The sequence below is a fragment of the Papilio xuthus genome, unplaced genomic scaffold, assembly GCF_000836235.2.
Source record: "Papilio xuthus unplaced genomic scaffold, Pxut_1.1 DF827570.1, whole genome shotgun sequence".
Taxonomy (NCBI): Eukaryota; Metazoa; Arthropoda; class Insecta; order Lepidoptera; family Papilionidae; genus Papilio; species Papilio xuthus.
The window spans coordinates 1,519,559-1,537,455 of NW_013531079.1; the positions used below are offsets into that span (position 1 = coordinate 1,519,559).

General features: G+C 33.1%; 1 protein-coding gene across 2 annotated transcripts in view; it reads right to left on the reverse strand.

The window, feature by feature from the left end:
• The window catches only part of LOC106118620 (protein Wnt-4), a 67,242-nt gene extending 58,556 nt beyond the window's left edge, over positions 1-8,686 (reverse strand). For both annotated transcript variants that reach the window (XM_013313291.1, XM_013313290.1), the window contains exon 1: positions 8,187-8,686. In XM_013313291.1, the coding sequence (XP_013168745.1) occupies positions 8,187-8,254 (68 nt within the window). In that variant the 5' untranslated portion in view covers positions 8,255-8,686. The remainder of the gene's footprint in view (positions 1-8,186) is intronic.
• Positions 8,687-17,897: the final 9,211 nt, after the last annotated feature.

Here is a 17,897-nt window from a genome sequence, read left to right on the forward strand (position 1 = left end):
TGTTATAGTCATTAAACTGATCAACTGTGAGTTTCGTTTACTCCACATGTATAAAAACATTTTGGCCCTCTTCCTTATATTTAAAAAAAATGCATAACAATAATTTTATTAGATGTAGGTAGAAGTCACTATCAAAGCTTTGATCTTTAAATACCTATCACCCGCGACTCCGTCTTAAAACTTAATTAATAGCCCATGTGTTATTCCAGACTATGTTCTACATCTTTGCCAAATTTCAGCAAGATCCGTTCAGCCCTTCCGGAGATACCTTCAAACAGACATCCATCCATCCTTCTGTCCATCTAAACATTCGCATAATATTAGTAAGATGTTTTTTTTAAATATAATATATAATGACTAGTTGTTGCCCTCGACTCCGTCTACGCGGAATGAAAAATAAACTTAATTAATAGCCTATGATCTTTCGAGCTATGTTCTACATCTGTGTCAAACTTACTTATAGAGATACCTTGTAACATCCATCCAAACTTTCGCATTTATAATATTAATAAGATTGATATTTATCTATCTCGCATTTACACTTGAGATTAAAAAATATTATTTCCTATCCCAAAATATTCTAATCCATCATCAAACAAAACACACATTTCAAATCACTGGCCATTTTATTATCCGTATTTAAAAGAAGGTTATAAATTCGGTTGTTTTTTAAGATTGTAAAAAATTCAAAATTGGAACACCAGGAGCGTATCCTGGTGTTCCAATTTTGAATTTTTTTATATCAGTTTCACTAAAAAAAAATAAACATTAGTATCCATTATTCAACTATTAAATCCATCAACAAACGTATCACAAATAAAATACATCGATAAAAAGAGCATCCCTAATTCCCTTTCATATACATCGTACCACTTCAATAGAATTTCGGATGTTTGAGTAACTGATACATTCCGTACACAAAAAACTATATTGAAATTCTTAGTAAAATGATTCGTTCGGCTCCGTTTGAAAGCAACCAAGCGTTAACATTAACATCTGCCTACATTTGTCCTGTAACCGTAAAATATGCTTCTTTGAACTATTATTAGGAACATGTATTCACTTGAACTTTAAAGGAAGCTGGGCAATGAAATCTTGGCGTAATTAGCTACAATTTATTATTATGTTGGCGACAAATTCAGACACGTGTTTGTGGGTCTTTTTGTGAATATGACAACACTAGTAATTTAGTGCCCCTCTTAAGATTTCGTCTATGATCTCATAAGATGTTTATTTATCTATTAGCTTAACTATTTCATTAGACGTAGAGTTTTGTTCTGTAAAATTTTAGATGAATGGCTTAACGGATCTCGATGAAATTTGGTGTACATATAGAACATAGTCTGATAGAACACATAGGCTACTTATTATGTTTTTTTATAAATCCGTGCGGACGGAATCGCGGGCGATAGCTAGTCCAAAATATGTCGGACCTAACCATGAAACTTAGACAGTAGTTTAGTTAACCTTTTATCGCACAATGATTTTATACATGACCAAAAATCATGATTTTTTTATATAATTATTTTTATATTTTCGTAATGCAATCTTAACAAAATACTTATACCGAAAGCAGTTTGGTTTTAGCATTTAAAGGTAAAGTTACAACGTATTCTTTTATAACGTTGATGAACATAATAAGAATCACCGGCTATCAAAAGGTTAAAACACATATTTAACTGAAAATTGTCTAGATATTTTTTTATCCCAATTTTAAATTCCAATTTTAAAATCCTTTTAGCCGTTTTGAAGTTACTTAGGAATAAAAGATCCAACTTTTTTTAACACAACTTTACTTATAAAACAGTTTTAGAGCTATACTTTAGTCATCGTAATACTCGTAATCTTCGAAGTTAAATATGTTAGGTATATCAAAGTATAATTTTAGCTAAATAAAAGTGGTCAACGATAGGTGAACGGGCTTGAAACTCGTTTTGATTATGGCTTTGATTATCTTACAGGTTGTGTGGCTGACTCTTTAAATTTATGTCGACCTGGTAATTAACACATTTTATTAATACAAAATTAATTCAACTCTCGCGGAATTTGTGAATAAAACTACCAATTTTATGTTGATTTCGTATGCAATTGCAAGTTGCTTGTATATGTACTGCATAAAATAACATAAGAGAAACTTGCATGTTTTGATTTGAGCTGTTAATATAACGATGACAGTGTAAGGATCTACGAAGCATCGAGTCACGGTTCTTAACAATTCTCTTTAATACATTGCAACATTTCAAATTGCTTTAAACCACTTTATGTAATTAATTGGTCATAGTAGCAGTCGCCCATGACTCGTTCCGCGCTAGATTAAAACAAAAAAAATATTTAGTATATGTGTTTTTCCAGATTATGTTCTAACATCTATGCCAAATTTCAACGCGATTCATACGTGCGTTCCGGAGATACTTTCTTACAAAATCCCATCAAATTAGCATTTATAATATTAGTACGATATGAAGATTTAAATTATTCGTTTGGCCCTAACTTCGAAAGCGGTAGCTTAGCTTTAAAACTAGCTTAAAGTGTTAGAGGTGATTTTTTGTAAATTAAATTTGTGCCAAAATCATTTCGAAGTTCATCTAATACTAAGGTTCGATAAGTCTACGCATGTTTACAAAATAGTCAAGCAAAAGGCGGTGAAAGTTATTCCGTACGCCGGCTGGGGTATAAATAATTTTAACTGCCGCCACAGCGAGCCGGTGCGGAAATCGCGGCGTGCGACATCAAACGCTAGTTGACAAACATTGGAAACGTTCCTTGCAACCTAGTATACTCTAATCCAAAACAAAAATATGTAAACACACGTTTTTAAACCTTTTTACCTTTTTTAAATTACAATATATTTATGAAAGCCAACATTTTCTTTTAATATTACCTTATAGCTTTACATTTTCTCTTACAATTTCCACCGAATTACTTATACCGCTGGCGTATCGACCCAAAGTGGGTCTTGGCCTCCGACACAAGAGATCCTCTTCTCTTTTGTCGGTTTCGTAACACCAATTGTTAAGAAACCACGAAATTACTACATTTTACGAATATAATTCAGCTTTCAAATAGGTATTTTCACATATTTCTTAATTCTCATTTCAAAGTAAGCTTCTATAGATTTTTTTTACTATTTTTTTGGACTTTAGTTGTTATGATTTAAACACACAAAATCACAGATAAAGACCAATGAGCGAACAAATATGAAAATAATACACGTTTTTACAACATCATTTATCATTTCTGAGACCAATATATTTGTATAAAACATATCGTCATCCCTCTCATTATGTTTTACAAAATAGAGACAACAATATATTACTAGCTGTCGCCCGCGACTTCGTCAGCGCGTGATTAAAAATAGATGTTGGCCGATTCTCAGACCTACTCAATATGCCCACAAAATACCATGAGTATCGGTCAAGCCATTTCGGAGGAGTATGGGAACGAAAATTGTGACACGAGAATTTTATTTATAAGATTAACGGTGATTTCGGTGTCAAAAAAACCACGGTTAATATTGTAAAGATCATCATCAGCTCACTATACACGTCCACACCGAGGGGCTCGGAGCCTACCCTAATTTAAGTGGTGATTAGGCCATAGTCAACCACTGGCCAAGTGCAGGTTGGTTGACTTCACACATATCTTTGAATTATAATACTTCTCAGATATGTACAGGTTGCATCACGATGTTTTCCTTCACCGTAAGAACGTCGGAGTAAAGATACAAATTGAATATGTTCTAATTACAATGCTATACAATTTAAAGCAAATACCTTTAAGAATGTTAAACAATAGGAAATTATCTTATATAAACGAGTAACATATTAACAAAACAAGCAAGATATCAAGTAGAATGTTTACGATATATAACTTACAAGTTGTTCAATGATAAAATATAAACTACGACAAATCACTAGTAAATAGTTAAATTAGGTTATAATATTTTGCTGTTCTACTATAAATATCCTATTGAAAGAAAATTACTTTTATTATTATAAAGATACTAGATGTGGCCGGCGACTTTGTCCGCGTTGGATTAAATAATAGATAGAAGCCGATTCTCAGAATTACTAAATATGCATATGAATTTTCAGAAAAATCAGTCAAGCCGTTTCGGAGCAGTATGGTAACTAACATTGTGAGACGATTATTTTATATAATATATAAGATTCATAAATCATTAATTTTATGTACTTTTATTAATACTAGGCTATGCCTATGAAAGCAAGTTAAAATATAACTTAACTTATTGCATCAAGATTCATTTTCATTTAAGCGGTTTTTTGAAATGAAACCCTATAGTACCTTTAGGGTAGACAAGGCATAAGTTTTCTCGTGTCTGTGGAAAGCTAGCCTCTTCTCACGACCTGCACACAACGGGATCTTTCCCATTAATCACTCGTGTGCAGCACAAATGCATTGGTACAGTCACGATAAACTGTGCTTAGAGAAATATAAAAATTTAAAAAGTTGTATAAAATAAAAGAAATCAGACTGTTATAATGATATGCCGATGAATATCTCTTAACTAGCTGTCGCCCGAGACTACGTGAGCGCGGAATTAAAAAAAAACTTAATTAATAGTCTATGTGCTTTTGTAGACTATGTTCTATATACGTGCCAAATTTCGGATGCTAAAAATTGTATTTTGATTTGATTGATTAAGGAAAGTTATCTTACTAACATTATAAATGCGAATGTTTAGATGGATGGATGGATGTTTTTTAGAAGGTATCATCGGACTTCTCCATAGATCTCACTGAAATTTGGCACCGATGTAAAACACAGCCTGAAAGAACACAAAAGCAGTAAGCTTTTTTTTAATTCCGCGTGGACAGGGTCGCGGGAGACAGCTAGTATTTTATAAATTAAACATGACACTTACTATCTTACTATAGCGTAGCAGAAGTGATACAACCAATCGCAAAACTATCACATCAATTCTTCATAAAATAAATTTTATAAAAAATAAACTATTATCTTTCACACTGTCAACGTATGTGACTGTACTGACTTGAGGACGGGGATCGCGTTTCATGTATGCGATGCGAATTCGCGGGATAGGTAAGAATGTTCGGTGCGACATGTTACAAGAAATTATACACAACACCTGCCTAAGGCACTTAAGTTTCAAAGAAATTAAAATCACATTTTGTATAAAATAAACCTATGAATTACAACACAAACAATTGTGATTATAACTAGCTGTAGCCTGCGACTCCGTCCGCACGTAATTGCTTGATTAGTAGCCTATGTGTACTTCTAGACTATGTTTTACATCTATGCCAAATTTCAACGAGATCCATGCAGCCGTTCTGAGGATACCTCAAACAAACATCCATCTATCTAAACATTCGCATTTAAAATAATCTTATTATTTAACAAACATCCAAACTTATTTGTACATACCAAAAAACATAAATATATACTCTACTAAATTCACTAACTTTCGTTTAAATGAATAAACTACTCTAAAATAAGATTACACTTGAATTTTCATCTTACTAACATAATAAACGCGAATGTTTAGATGGATGGATGTTTGTTTGAAGGTATCACCAGAACGGCTTAACGGATCACGATGAAATTTGGCATACATGTAGAACATAGCCCGGAAGAGCACATAGGCTACTAATTATGTTTTTTTAACTACTGATAGAGTCACGGGCGATAGCTAGTGGTAAGTAATTTTTCCTACTTTACAATGAGATTACCTCTCATATAGATACGTGTTGATTTAACACTTGAATTTTCACCAAACTGAGTAACAAACGTATGCAGACACTGAGACAACAAAGATTGCAAACAATGCTTACCGTTGCAAGGCAATTTAACTAAACATATTTGTTAAACTTTGCAAATATAATGTTGATAGATATATGTAAAGGATACGTACATATTTTCTTACTAAAACAAGAATAACAGCTATCTTACTGATATTATCAATGCGAATGTTTGGACGGATGGATGGATGTATGGATGGATGTTTATTTGTAGGTATCTATAAAAATACCACGATTACATTTGACATGCATATAGAACATAGTCTGGAAGAACACATAGGCTACTTAATTATGTCTTTTTTTAATTCCGCGCGGACGGAGTCGGGGGTGAAAGCTAGTGTATTTATAAGCAGGCCTATTTTATTACTTCTATCGTTTTACTGAAGAATCAAATAATAATTAAAATAAAGTCGTATAACTTATTTACACAAAATTATCAATATGATACTAGAAAATAACATACGAGATAAATAATTTCTTGCACATATAAATAACTAGCTGTCGCCCGTGACTACGTCTGCGCCAGATTGAAAAATAGATAGTAGCCGATTCTCGAAACCTACTGGATATGCATATAAAATTTCATAAAAATCGGTCAAGCCGTTTCGAAGGAGTATGGTCACTAACAATGTGACAAGAGAATTTTATTTATAAGATAACCGTGGATTACCACTTATGATGCTCAAAGAAAAACATAGTCTCATCACGTAGTCTTTAAAGAAAGAAAAGGTAATGTTTTGTCGAGTTTTATTTGAGTTATTCGGCAGTGAAAACCCACGATAAATGATGGTATATATTCAATCTATAAACGGTAGCTATATTCAAGATTTTGTTAACACTGGCGTATCGATTTCCAATGCTTTAATAGATCGATTGGCAACGCTTCTATACAATTTAAATCGATTTCTCGGACACCAATGATTAACTGTATTTAGATATAAATGTTTATAAAGGTACGCGTCCATTGGCTCGCGCCGGACACACCGCACACGCGGCCCGCAACGCAATACTTGATGATAAATTCCTTCTTAAAATAATACAAAGCACATTAAAATCCGTTGCGGGCCGTACGTACGGTGCGTCTGAAGCAGGCCAATGAACGCGTACCTTAAAAAAAGATAATTAATGAACAAATAAAACATTTTTTTAATGATAAGGTAAATCTATATTAATATTATAAAAGGGGAATATTTGATTGTTTGCATTGAATAGACTCCGAAATTACTGTATCGTTTTGAAAAATTCTTTCACTATTGGGAAGCTACACTATCCCTGGATGATATAGGCTGTATTTTGTATTAGATTTTTATATTCACACAGATGAATTCTTATAAAAATAATAATCAAATTTTATTCGCGTGTTCCCTTTGCATTCCTAAACCACTGGATAGATTTCGATTAAACTTTGGTAGGATATTCCGAAGATACCAAAGTAGGTTTTTGACCTAAAAAAATTAAAAATATAATAGGTATTTTAATTTCTAACGAGTAAATTTTTTGCACAAAGATTTACACTTTTAACATTCACAAAATAAACAGTCATATGATAAAGAAAAATAAAATTCCATTTTCATATGTAGTCTACACTCTTGGCGTTCTCCGTGAGAATAAAAAATGTAAAAAAAAAATGAACGTCATAAAAATCTCACAACTAATTAGCCGCAAACATAGGAGTGAGGACTCCACAAGCCGGGTGTAGACAATCTCGAGTTAAGTGCAATCCTAGCTTTTTTTTCTCCCTATATCAACGTGAAGTTAAAGTAAATGAAAAACACGCAAAATGTATAAAAAGTTTACGTATATAAAAAATTTTCTTGTATGTCCGAGAACTGTGAACATACGTCAATCAATTTTTTAAGATAAGATAACGTAGTTTTGATAAATTGTGAATTAAAAAATGAATAATCGGAATATTTTATTATTAATTTTTATATTTTAATTTAATTTTATAATATGTTGCACTGCCTATTTAAAAAATATATTTTTATGGCATTCTAAAAAAAGTTCACTTTCAAAGTTTACAAAACACAACACAATAAGGTTTTTATAATGGTTTTCTTGCTAATATGTAATCATTAGACATATTTTTTTTTATTTTTTACGTTTTGATTTTTAGTTTTTTTTTTCTGACAATTTTTAAACTCTTCAATATGTTCTGAAAAATTTTACTTTTAAAATAAAGTTGTGGTACGTTTTAAAAAAATGTTTTTACGTCTCGTATAAAACTACAATGTAGAGAACAAAGCAAGAAGTAAACATTTCGTTATTTATGTTAACAAAACGCTATTTAAAGATATCTACCAAAACAGCCAGTAACATAAGTTTTCAGACGATTGTTAAAAAAAATAGAAATAAAAAGTAGTTTTTTTTTCTTTTTTGTTTAAAAATGGAATCAAAACTTACCACCAATTTCCGGTGACAACTTCAATAAAGAGAATAAAAAAACACAAAACTTTCCAAAATAGCTTCATGATGCTCCAATGTTTGACAAAACTTAATTTACCGTTACCACTCAAACGTCCTATTTAGAATTTAAATCACTTCAAAATAGTTGCTCACTTCACAAAAACACAGCAAAACATCAAAACAATAACAAAAAAATAAATTTGCATTTTCTTTATAAAAAAAAATCAAACGAAACAGTAATTAGGCACAAAACAATATCATTTCGATCACAAACAATTTCTTATTACATTCAAATATAGAAAAAAAAACTTTTCAAAAACTTTCTTAAAAGTTTATGACTTTCACCCAAAATCCGTAGACGAAAAAAAAACAACGAAACGTCAAAATTCAATAGCCAGACATATTAAGAAATGAATAGACAAAAAGAAGCTGTAGTGTTCCTTTTTCAAAATTCGAAAGAGACTTTGGAACGGTTACGTTTGGACGAGCGACGCGCCTGCGATCCGCGCGCATGGAAATACAAAACCAGACTGGCTTGCTTTTGAATCGTTTGTAAGTATTCCATAGGATTCGCCGGTAAGGGGAAGGGTCGTATTGGAGGGCGCGTAAATGCAATACAAGCACGAGTTCATCCTTTAAAAGCCCTACCATGGGCCACCATCCACTGCGATGCACTTCAAAATGTCAAAGCGTTTCGCTTCTTCGGGTTGCCACCATTTTTGAAATGAGAATCGAAGCCCAATAAATTCTTTAACTTTACACTATCCAAAAAGATTTGATAAACTCTTGGTAGATTTAAAAGTATTATCAAAATTCTTTTAACAAATAATAATAGTACATATTAAGTAAAAAAAAACAGGTCTTATAGGTAAAAAAGGCAGTATCATTTCACAACTCAATAAAAGTCTGTAAAAAAACTAACCACTATTGACGTCGAAGAGAGTTGTCAAACTGTTATTTATCTGAGGGTCTATTACGAATATTTGTGATATGCGTTATCGTAACGTATCGTATCGTATATCGAAATTTGTATGAGATGTATCTTTCTACTTCACGCCTGATAGGGACTGTACAAATCATACTATTATTACAAAAGTGTATGTTTGGATTGATAGATGGATGGATGTTTGTATGAAGGTATCTCCAGAGCGGCTGAACGGGTCTCGATTTAACTTGGCATTCATATAGAACATAGTATGGGATAACACGTAGGCTACTATATTTTTTTAATTCCACGCGAACGGAGTCACGGGCGACTGCAAGTGTTTATCTAAAAATAATATCTCTAATCTTATCCAAAGCAATCTGGATACTATTAAACTCAAATCATTCTTAATGTCGGTGCATTTCAAATTATAAGGTTACTAGAAATTCCATTTGGTATACGGACGTATCTAATCATGTAACCAATTTGCAGGCAGTTGAATTAGAAACATGACAGTCTTAATCTTATCAACTATGCAAAACCTTTCACAAGATTACTATTACACGGAATCAACAATCAACTAACCTCTTTACTTAAGCCGAACAGAATAAACTATTTTTACAATAAATAACCGTGGATTTCCGAGCCCAAAATCCTCTGTTTTGTCAAAGATGAATGATAGGGGATATACAGACATTATGGTCTGTTAACCCACGGTTAATTGGTACTAATTTATCATTATTTATATGCCTTAGCATTTTTAAAAAAGCTGGCAATTCCTAAGCATTCGGGTCGAGTAAGCGCTCGCATACACGGGTTACTTCAAGTCTTTGAAATCGACATTTTTATCTGCGAATGCAAACTGCGGTCCGCGTATGGTTACCATGACCTACAAATCTGTAAAAAACAAAAAAGGGAACATCAAATAAGTCTATCTTACATAACGTTAATTTACTTTGACTATACAATTTAAATAGATAGTCAAAGTCGTAGAGCGTCGGTGGCTCAGGGGTTTAGGCACTTGAATTGTAATCTGCAGGTCCTGAGTTCAAATCAAACCATATACCAATGTGTTTTTCGATTTAAATATGTACATTTAACCGACGTTCTTACGGTGAAGGAAAACATCGTGATGCAACCTGCACATATCTGAGAAGAAATTCAAAGATATGTGTGAAGTCAACCAACCCGCACATGGCCAGCGTGGTTGACTATGTCCTAATCACCCTTAACTTAGGGTAGGCTCCAAACCCCTCGGTGGGGACGTATAGTGAGCTGATGATGATGATGATCGATTTTAAAATACAATCGTGGTTAAAAACGAAAACTAGATTTGTTAAACCCGATGTTCATTTGAGTGAAACTTATTTATAACTTGGGATTAAAAAAAAGCTGCGGTCAACAATGGGGTTTTACCTGCGGACCATTTTGTTACCCCATTTTTACGGCCGCACTAAACTGTAATTGCATCCGATCAAGCGGACCGACAGACAGCGGCATCAGCTGTTTATATATATAATTACCAACCCCTTGCTTTATAAAGCTTTCTAGTAATTATAGAAGTTTCTAGTTATTTTTTATTTCTGTATCAATGTAAAGTTAAACTTTAGTCGCTGCATATTAACAGAATTAAACTATTTATTTTTACTAATCCTCCCAATTGGTCCTAATCTTACTAATATTATAAAAGAGAATGATTAGATGGATGGATGGATGTTTATTTAAAGGTATCCCCAGAACGATTGCACAGCAAGAAATTTGGCATACATACAGAACATAGTGTGAAAGAACACATTGGTTAATAATTATGTTTTTTTTAATTCTGCGCAGACGGAGTTGCGGGCTATAGCTTGTTCAACTATAACTCATAATATACGAAGATTTTTCTTTACAAAAATACCTTAAATGTCACTTATCGTTCGCGCCTTAAATAAGATTATCAACTACTAATTTATCTTAAAACAGCTTTATTTTGTCAATTTCTGACTACGATATTATGGATGTAATGTCACTTAGTCATCCCTATGTATCCTATCCTTAGGTTTTATAGAACTTTACTCGATTTTAACATGTAGTAAGCCGGAAGCCATATAATCATTGATACCGCGAGATTATGAACACAACTCGCCCTGTTACCGATGTATCCAATCCATTAAGCTCCTACAGTTGGCTTTTACTTACATACGAAGCGAAATTGAGCAAACATTATTGCATAATCCTTGTATCCAAACGAAAGATAGTTTAAAACCAAACTGAAAAGGATAAAAGTAATAAATAATTATAAGAAAAAAACTACTGAATAGTTTTTAATAAAAAATAAAATTGTATACATGATATACATTACCTTTCGATTAAAAAAGAATCATCAAAATTGAATGATAAAGAGCGAAGCTACGAAGTAACAAACATAAACCTCAAACGAATTGAGAACCCTAAAATTAGAAATCGGTTAAAAAATCTAGAAGTGAGGTTGCGACCCTCAGGTATGTAACATATGACATTCCTCCTTTTATCTGCCAGATACATCGATCATTCGTTATTTTAGTCCACTTCCTTGTAATATCATATCACCTTTCACGCAATCCAACTCTTCTTAGTCGTACAACGAGGTACATCATTAATGCTTTAAGTTTTCCTTGTCACATCCAATTTTATTAAAAGTAAATTATATTATGTAGCCTTTAAGTAGTGATTAATTATAAATTTAGAAACAGTTCGTAAGTTGCAGAGTTATTTCCAACCGTAGTTTAAATGCTATTGACTATTACGTACAGTTTAATAGCGTCTTCAATTGTAGCTATTGCGGCCAATGTGAGTTGAACGTTAGAATGGCGATTTTCAATTGTTTTGCACATTATTTCATTAAGACTTTGCCAGTTGAGATCCTAACGAATAACATATTATAGGTACGAGGTCATTGGCCCGCGTCGGACGCACCGCACGCACAACCCGCGACCAATTTCAGTTTGCTTTACGGATTTAGTTTAAAAGACGAAATTTATCAACAAAGCAATCAGTTGCTGGCCGTCAGTGCGGTGCGTCCGGAGCGGGCAAATGTACGCGTACATTACATCGCTACAAACTTTACTGCCCCGGTAACAAAGTCGATGTTATTGCGATTAATTCGATCAGATATTATGAATAAATACTGGCACTTACAAATTGGCAACGTAATTAATTTAATTTCACTTATATCAATCTGGTCAGATAAATTTGTCGGACTACACGTCTTTCCTGACGTAAGATAGACATTGATTTGCCTCAATTGAGATTTAAATACACGTTAAAGATCATTTTAAAGACGTGAGAATTGCCTTCCCTCGATCCTGGATGATATAATGCCGTATAAATGTCTTGCGGTTTTATCGCCTAAAGCGATCCTTAAACGACCAATAAAAAGACATTGTTAAAAACAAAATTAAAAAGTAAAGCAATAAAAGTACACGGATATGGTATAGATACTAGCTTTTTCTCACGACTTTGCCTTTATCAAATAATAAATTGATAAAATGGTTATTTCTTAAGTAAGTAAAATGTAAAATGCTAATTGTATCTCGCTCTATCTATTTATACTACTACGAAGATTGTTATAGCTTCTTTACTCTAATTTTCACTTAGTATATCTTCTAGAAATAACTTCGACTCTTCTAGGAATAGATAAGCATAGGTAATAAACTAACATCACTAGGCTACTAGGTTTTTAAAACCATAAAACCTTTGTGTACGTTAAAAAATATTTTCACTGCACTAAAAAAAAACAACAGGCGAGAGCAAATTCCAAAACATACCGTGCGGTTTTTATTACTGCCGTAAATTAAGGCATGTTAATAGTAGATAAACAAATTAATGCGCAGTAAAAATGAACAATATAGACTTTAGAGTTTACTCTACGTTTTATAGAGACGTATGGTTCGGGAGTTTTAGCGCTGAGTGATCTGAAAACACAGTGATGATTGACCGCTGATACAAACCAGTATTTTGATAAATAAATACACGTAAAAGGGATGGCTGTATTATATTCTATCGATATCGATAAAGTATGAGTTGACTTACTTGACTTGACTTTCGTATGTCCTCGTAAAGGACGTCAACAGTGCGCCGCCAGCTCGCTCCATCTAGGGGTCTGCGTTTCGTCTCGTGCCATGTCAGCCCGATTGTCTTCATGTCGGCTGAAAGTCGGTAGGTAAAGTATTATTGAGTATAATTAATTTAACTTTAAATGCATTAAAATACTTTATACAATAGAGATTACAAAGACACTGTTATATTTTAAAATTGACAGATTTATTTATAAAGAATTAAAGGTATACATGCCTTTAGACGACATTGTAGACGTGTTACTGATGTCTGTGGTTATCTAGAACAGATGAAAAGGTAGATAAGGAAAATATAAATGGCTATAGAAAAGTTATGGCAAAGAATGTCGTTGTGTATCATATAAAAAGACTGGTTTTCTGTACAGTTATAAGTATTTCCAAAATTTATCTAGTCCGTTCCGAATATCGATACGAAAACTAGCATCACTATTTTAAAAGGATCAGTTTAGTGTAAACGAAACGCGTTTACCTAACCGCGATGTTTTTACCCGCGCGCGCTCGGCGGGCGATGACGTCTACGCCATGCTGCTAACAACTGATCAATTTAAAAAGTATAAAACGCACTAATGGCGCCGTTTCCGCCGACCGCGTTCTTTTTTCGAAGTTTGACGTTTTTGACATTTATCGATTTCAGCTTGAAGTTTGTTTTTTCTTAAAAATCCGACACCCACAGATAACTGATCTATTGTGCCAGTTTGTTTTACCCTACTTCATATTATCTAGATACTATACAGCTAAATGATTTCAATCTATAACAAGGGCTATTTTTAACAGTGGTAGATGCCAGCACGAATTGGTTGGCTGGCCCGGTACAGTATTACAACCTCACAGAAGACAGGCGTGAAGTGGTGTCGGAGGACTAACTTTAGTCCTGTTTTCCTTCCCTCTCTTTCTAATAAAAAAAAGTATGGAAGGGGAAGATTTGACAGAGGAGGGGACACACAGGAAAGGGGAAATATTTTCTATCTACAATTGCAGATGTCTATGAACAGCAGTCGTTTCGCTATTTCGGCGTATCTAATCGAAGGTAGCCGCTGGTCGCTTATAATTTAAAAAATATATAATTTTTTTTATACCGCGAGAACGAAATCGTAGCCAAAAGCTACCATCAATAATTTGCTTATTCATTAAAAAGATTTAAAATTTATACAAGTGTACTTTAAATTAAATAAATTAGAATGAAAGCAAATAGTTTTAATTAAATCTTACCATAAATATGGCATGATGAATTTGTTTCATCGACCTTCAACATAAATGTCGAAGAGCCATTTAGCAAGAAAAAAATAACATAGGCCAGGTAGTAATATTGTACATGGGTTCCATACTTATTTACTTTTTAAAATTATAGTTAGCTACTAGCCGATTTACTTAATTATTTCTTTATTGTTTCACTAATTAATAATCATCATTACCATCTTCTCAAAGTATCTGCAGTTCCTCTCGTATTACAGATGTCCATAGCCGATGATGAACACCTCGGTGTTCCCGATGCTCGGTTGCCCCTCTTATCTAAAAAAAATAATTAGAACTAACCGTATTTTTTACAGTTATTAATTATTATCAATACGTGTTAAAGATTTTCTTAGCATCATACCATGACTATAAGGATGGAACTAAACTAAGGTAGAAAAGACGTGGCTGAAAACACCACGAGTCAAAGTTATCTTATATTAAAAATAAAAGTTATTACTCGAAAATCTATACAGTGATTTATGGAACTTTCTATAAGGGACCCTAAACAAAAGGGAATTTATGTGTGTCGCGCAGTAGCGACCTCTGGCGGTAAAATGGAGTAAACAAAAGAATAAAGATTCTCTCTCTATGAATAAAATAAAAATAGCGCGAGATGATATCTGCGGATCGAGCTGAGTATGGAATATGCCGACTTATTATACTCCTAATAACCGGATCGTATTAACTTTGCACGTAGACCTAACAATATTCAGACAGGACACACTTAAATTCATGTTACGTCACATCTTACTATCCTTTTCTTTCTCAAACTATCTAAATTTATTTTAATAGGTTCTTATATTGACTAGCTTATACTAGACCAAAAATCTTATGTATAATAAAATTAAACTTGATATCCCATTGATATTTGATATTTCTATAATAGATCACCACTTAAGGAATTGTCCCTTGTAGTCTTAAAAGCTTTATACCAAACCTACCCGCACAAGGCTAGTATGGTTGACTTTGGCCTAGTCATCCCTAACTTGTGTAGGCTCTGAGTCCCTCCATGGGGACATATGTGTATTTATATGACCTGACGATACATATAACTCAATATTATAATAAAATAATTGATAAGGTACTGTCTGTGAGTTTCATAACTCACACTATCAATATCTTAAAGGCATTTATAGATTATTCATTTGTATCTCGCAATATCGATTCTTTTATGTTATTGTTTGGCCGTCGTTCCGTCTGGTCTCCTATCAATGTAATTGCTAGTCAATGTATTACAAACTGCTATCTCCAACTAATCAAATTTTATTACTTTAGTTACAAGGTTAATATTTCATTTAGCAAAACAAACATATGAACTACGATCGTCACTAAACTTTTGGATGAATATTATCTTGTAGGCCGACATTGTCTGACCCGGTGTGTACAAGTCTAAATAAATTATGATAGCTCACTAGCGCCACCGTTTCACACGTCAAAAAAGTACCACAAGTTCCTTTTGTGTCATGTTTTTATTTTTTTTATTTTATGTCATCAAGGTTTTGCATATTATATGACATTAATAAATATATTTTTAGCAACAAGCTATTTTCATTTAAATTTATATCAAAACGTAACGTCAAGCGAATTATATTTAACGTCTTTGACCACTCTAGAGATTACAAGATCTACATTTTCTTCATAAATTAAAAAAATAAAAATGGAAACAGAACAAAAACTAAATTATGCAGTCATAACAACTCTACAAACATTCAAACACCGTGAAAGTTTTTGTAAACTGATAATAATTAAATTTACCGCTCGAAATGCAAAACCATTAACAATATGCGTGGCGGCCATCTTTGTTTTGGATGACGTTTGGACGCCATGTTGCCTCGGGTTGCGTTCCGAAACCCGTGCACAGAACAAAGGGGTTCCAGTTTCAACACAATGGGTAGTAAATGGATATCGAAGATTATATTGATTGCGATGCACAATATGCTAATTTTGTGTTTAGTATCAACAGCTACTGCGGTAAAGGGGATCAATTATCTGATCGTGCGTAGCTAAGGTGTATTATTGTTTTGATTATATCGTATGTGCAATTTAAAACTTTTTTTATAGCGAACTCCATGGACGTTGATGAATATAACTCCATAACCTCGATGTTCCCGATACTCGTTTGCCCACTTCTTTTATAAAAAAAACTACTTTTAAAAAGAGTCACTTGAAATAGAAATTTGAAAGTAAAAGGCGAGAGGTACCAAGATTAAGTCAAATGGAAAACTGTATTCTCTGCCTACTTCTTTAGGCCACGATTAGTTTAGAAGCAACAAATTTCTTGAACAATAAATATCAATTTATTGTCGATGGTTAGAGGTAAGTTTTGAATCAAAAATATTTGCAGTAATCAAAAATAATTTTATTATTATTTGGACTAACTGTCACCCGCGACTCCGACCGCGCGGAACTAAAAAAAAACATTATTGTGTGTTCTTGTGTGCCAAATTTAATCAAAATCCGTTCAGCCGTTCCGGAGATATCTTTAAATAAAACATCCATCCATACATGCAAACATTAGCATTTATAATATTAGTAAGATATATGTTTTTATCAGGTAACAGAAAATAATTAAAAAAATATTTCTATAAATTCTTAAACTTTTCGTCTTTTGTCCTTTTCTCTTAATCTTATGGAAACTCACGTGTGCATTGTTTGTTATAAAACCCGTGCAGGGTTTAACTGAAATTGCTTCAGACTGAGCGTATCTACACTAAATTTCATACAATATTACAAATTAAATGTTACCAAAGAGCTTGGTTCCACGTCTAGTCGGATATTTGACTATACAGTAAAGGACTCGGCAAAGAGTCAGCATTGTCTATTACGTATTTTATTTTTATCTGTTTGCCTGTCTGTATGTCTGTCCGCAAGGCCTGAAGAATTAATTTCGACGGTACTTTGGCGGGAACGTAGCTACACCCAGGCATATTAGGCTAGTTTATTTTTTCCCGCCCTAACAAAGTCACTTGCGACCGCTTGTATTAAATATATTCGGCTTTAATTCGCGAGAATCGCAGTAAAGATGACTATAACACATGTGCATAAAATGAGTTAAGACATTACAAATTCTTACTGTCTCAAAAATTTAGACACTGAAAATGAGCACACAAGCAAGAAAGTGTACAACTTAAACGTATTGTCGTTGTTATTCGGAAGAGGGGAATATGTGAGCTTGACAAGTCCTGTCTTTTAAACTTCAAAGAGTCGGATGCTATCTGCTGAACATAAAATGATACGTCCTGTGGCTTACGGAACACCAACTTTCGTAATTGAACAAACTATTTTAAAACAAACGAAAAGCAACTTTACTGATAGCTAAAAACCAATTTAGACTTCCAAGAGCATCGCGGTCTTTATTCTTCTTTTGTATTGTGTTATATTACCATAGATTTAACAGGTTTCTTGTAATTAGCCTCTTCTCCAATTTGATTAAAGAAAATCCTTAAATTCCCT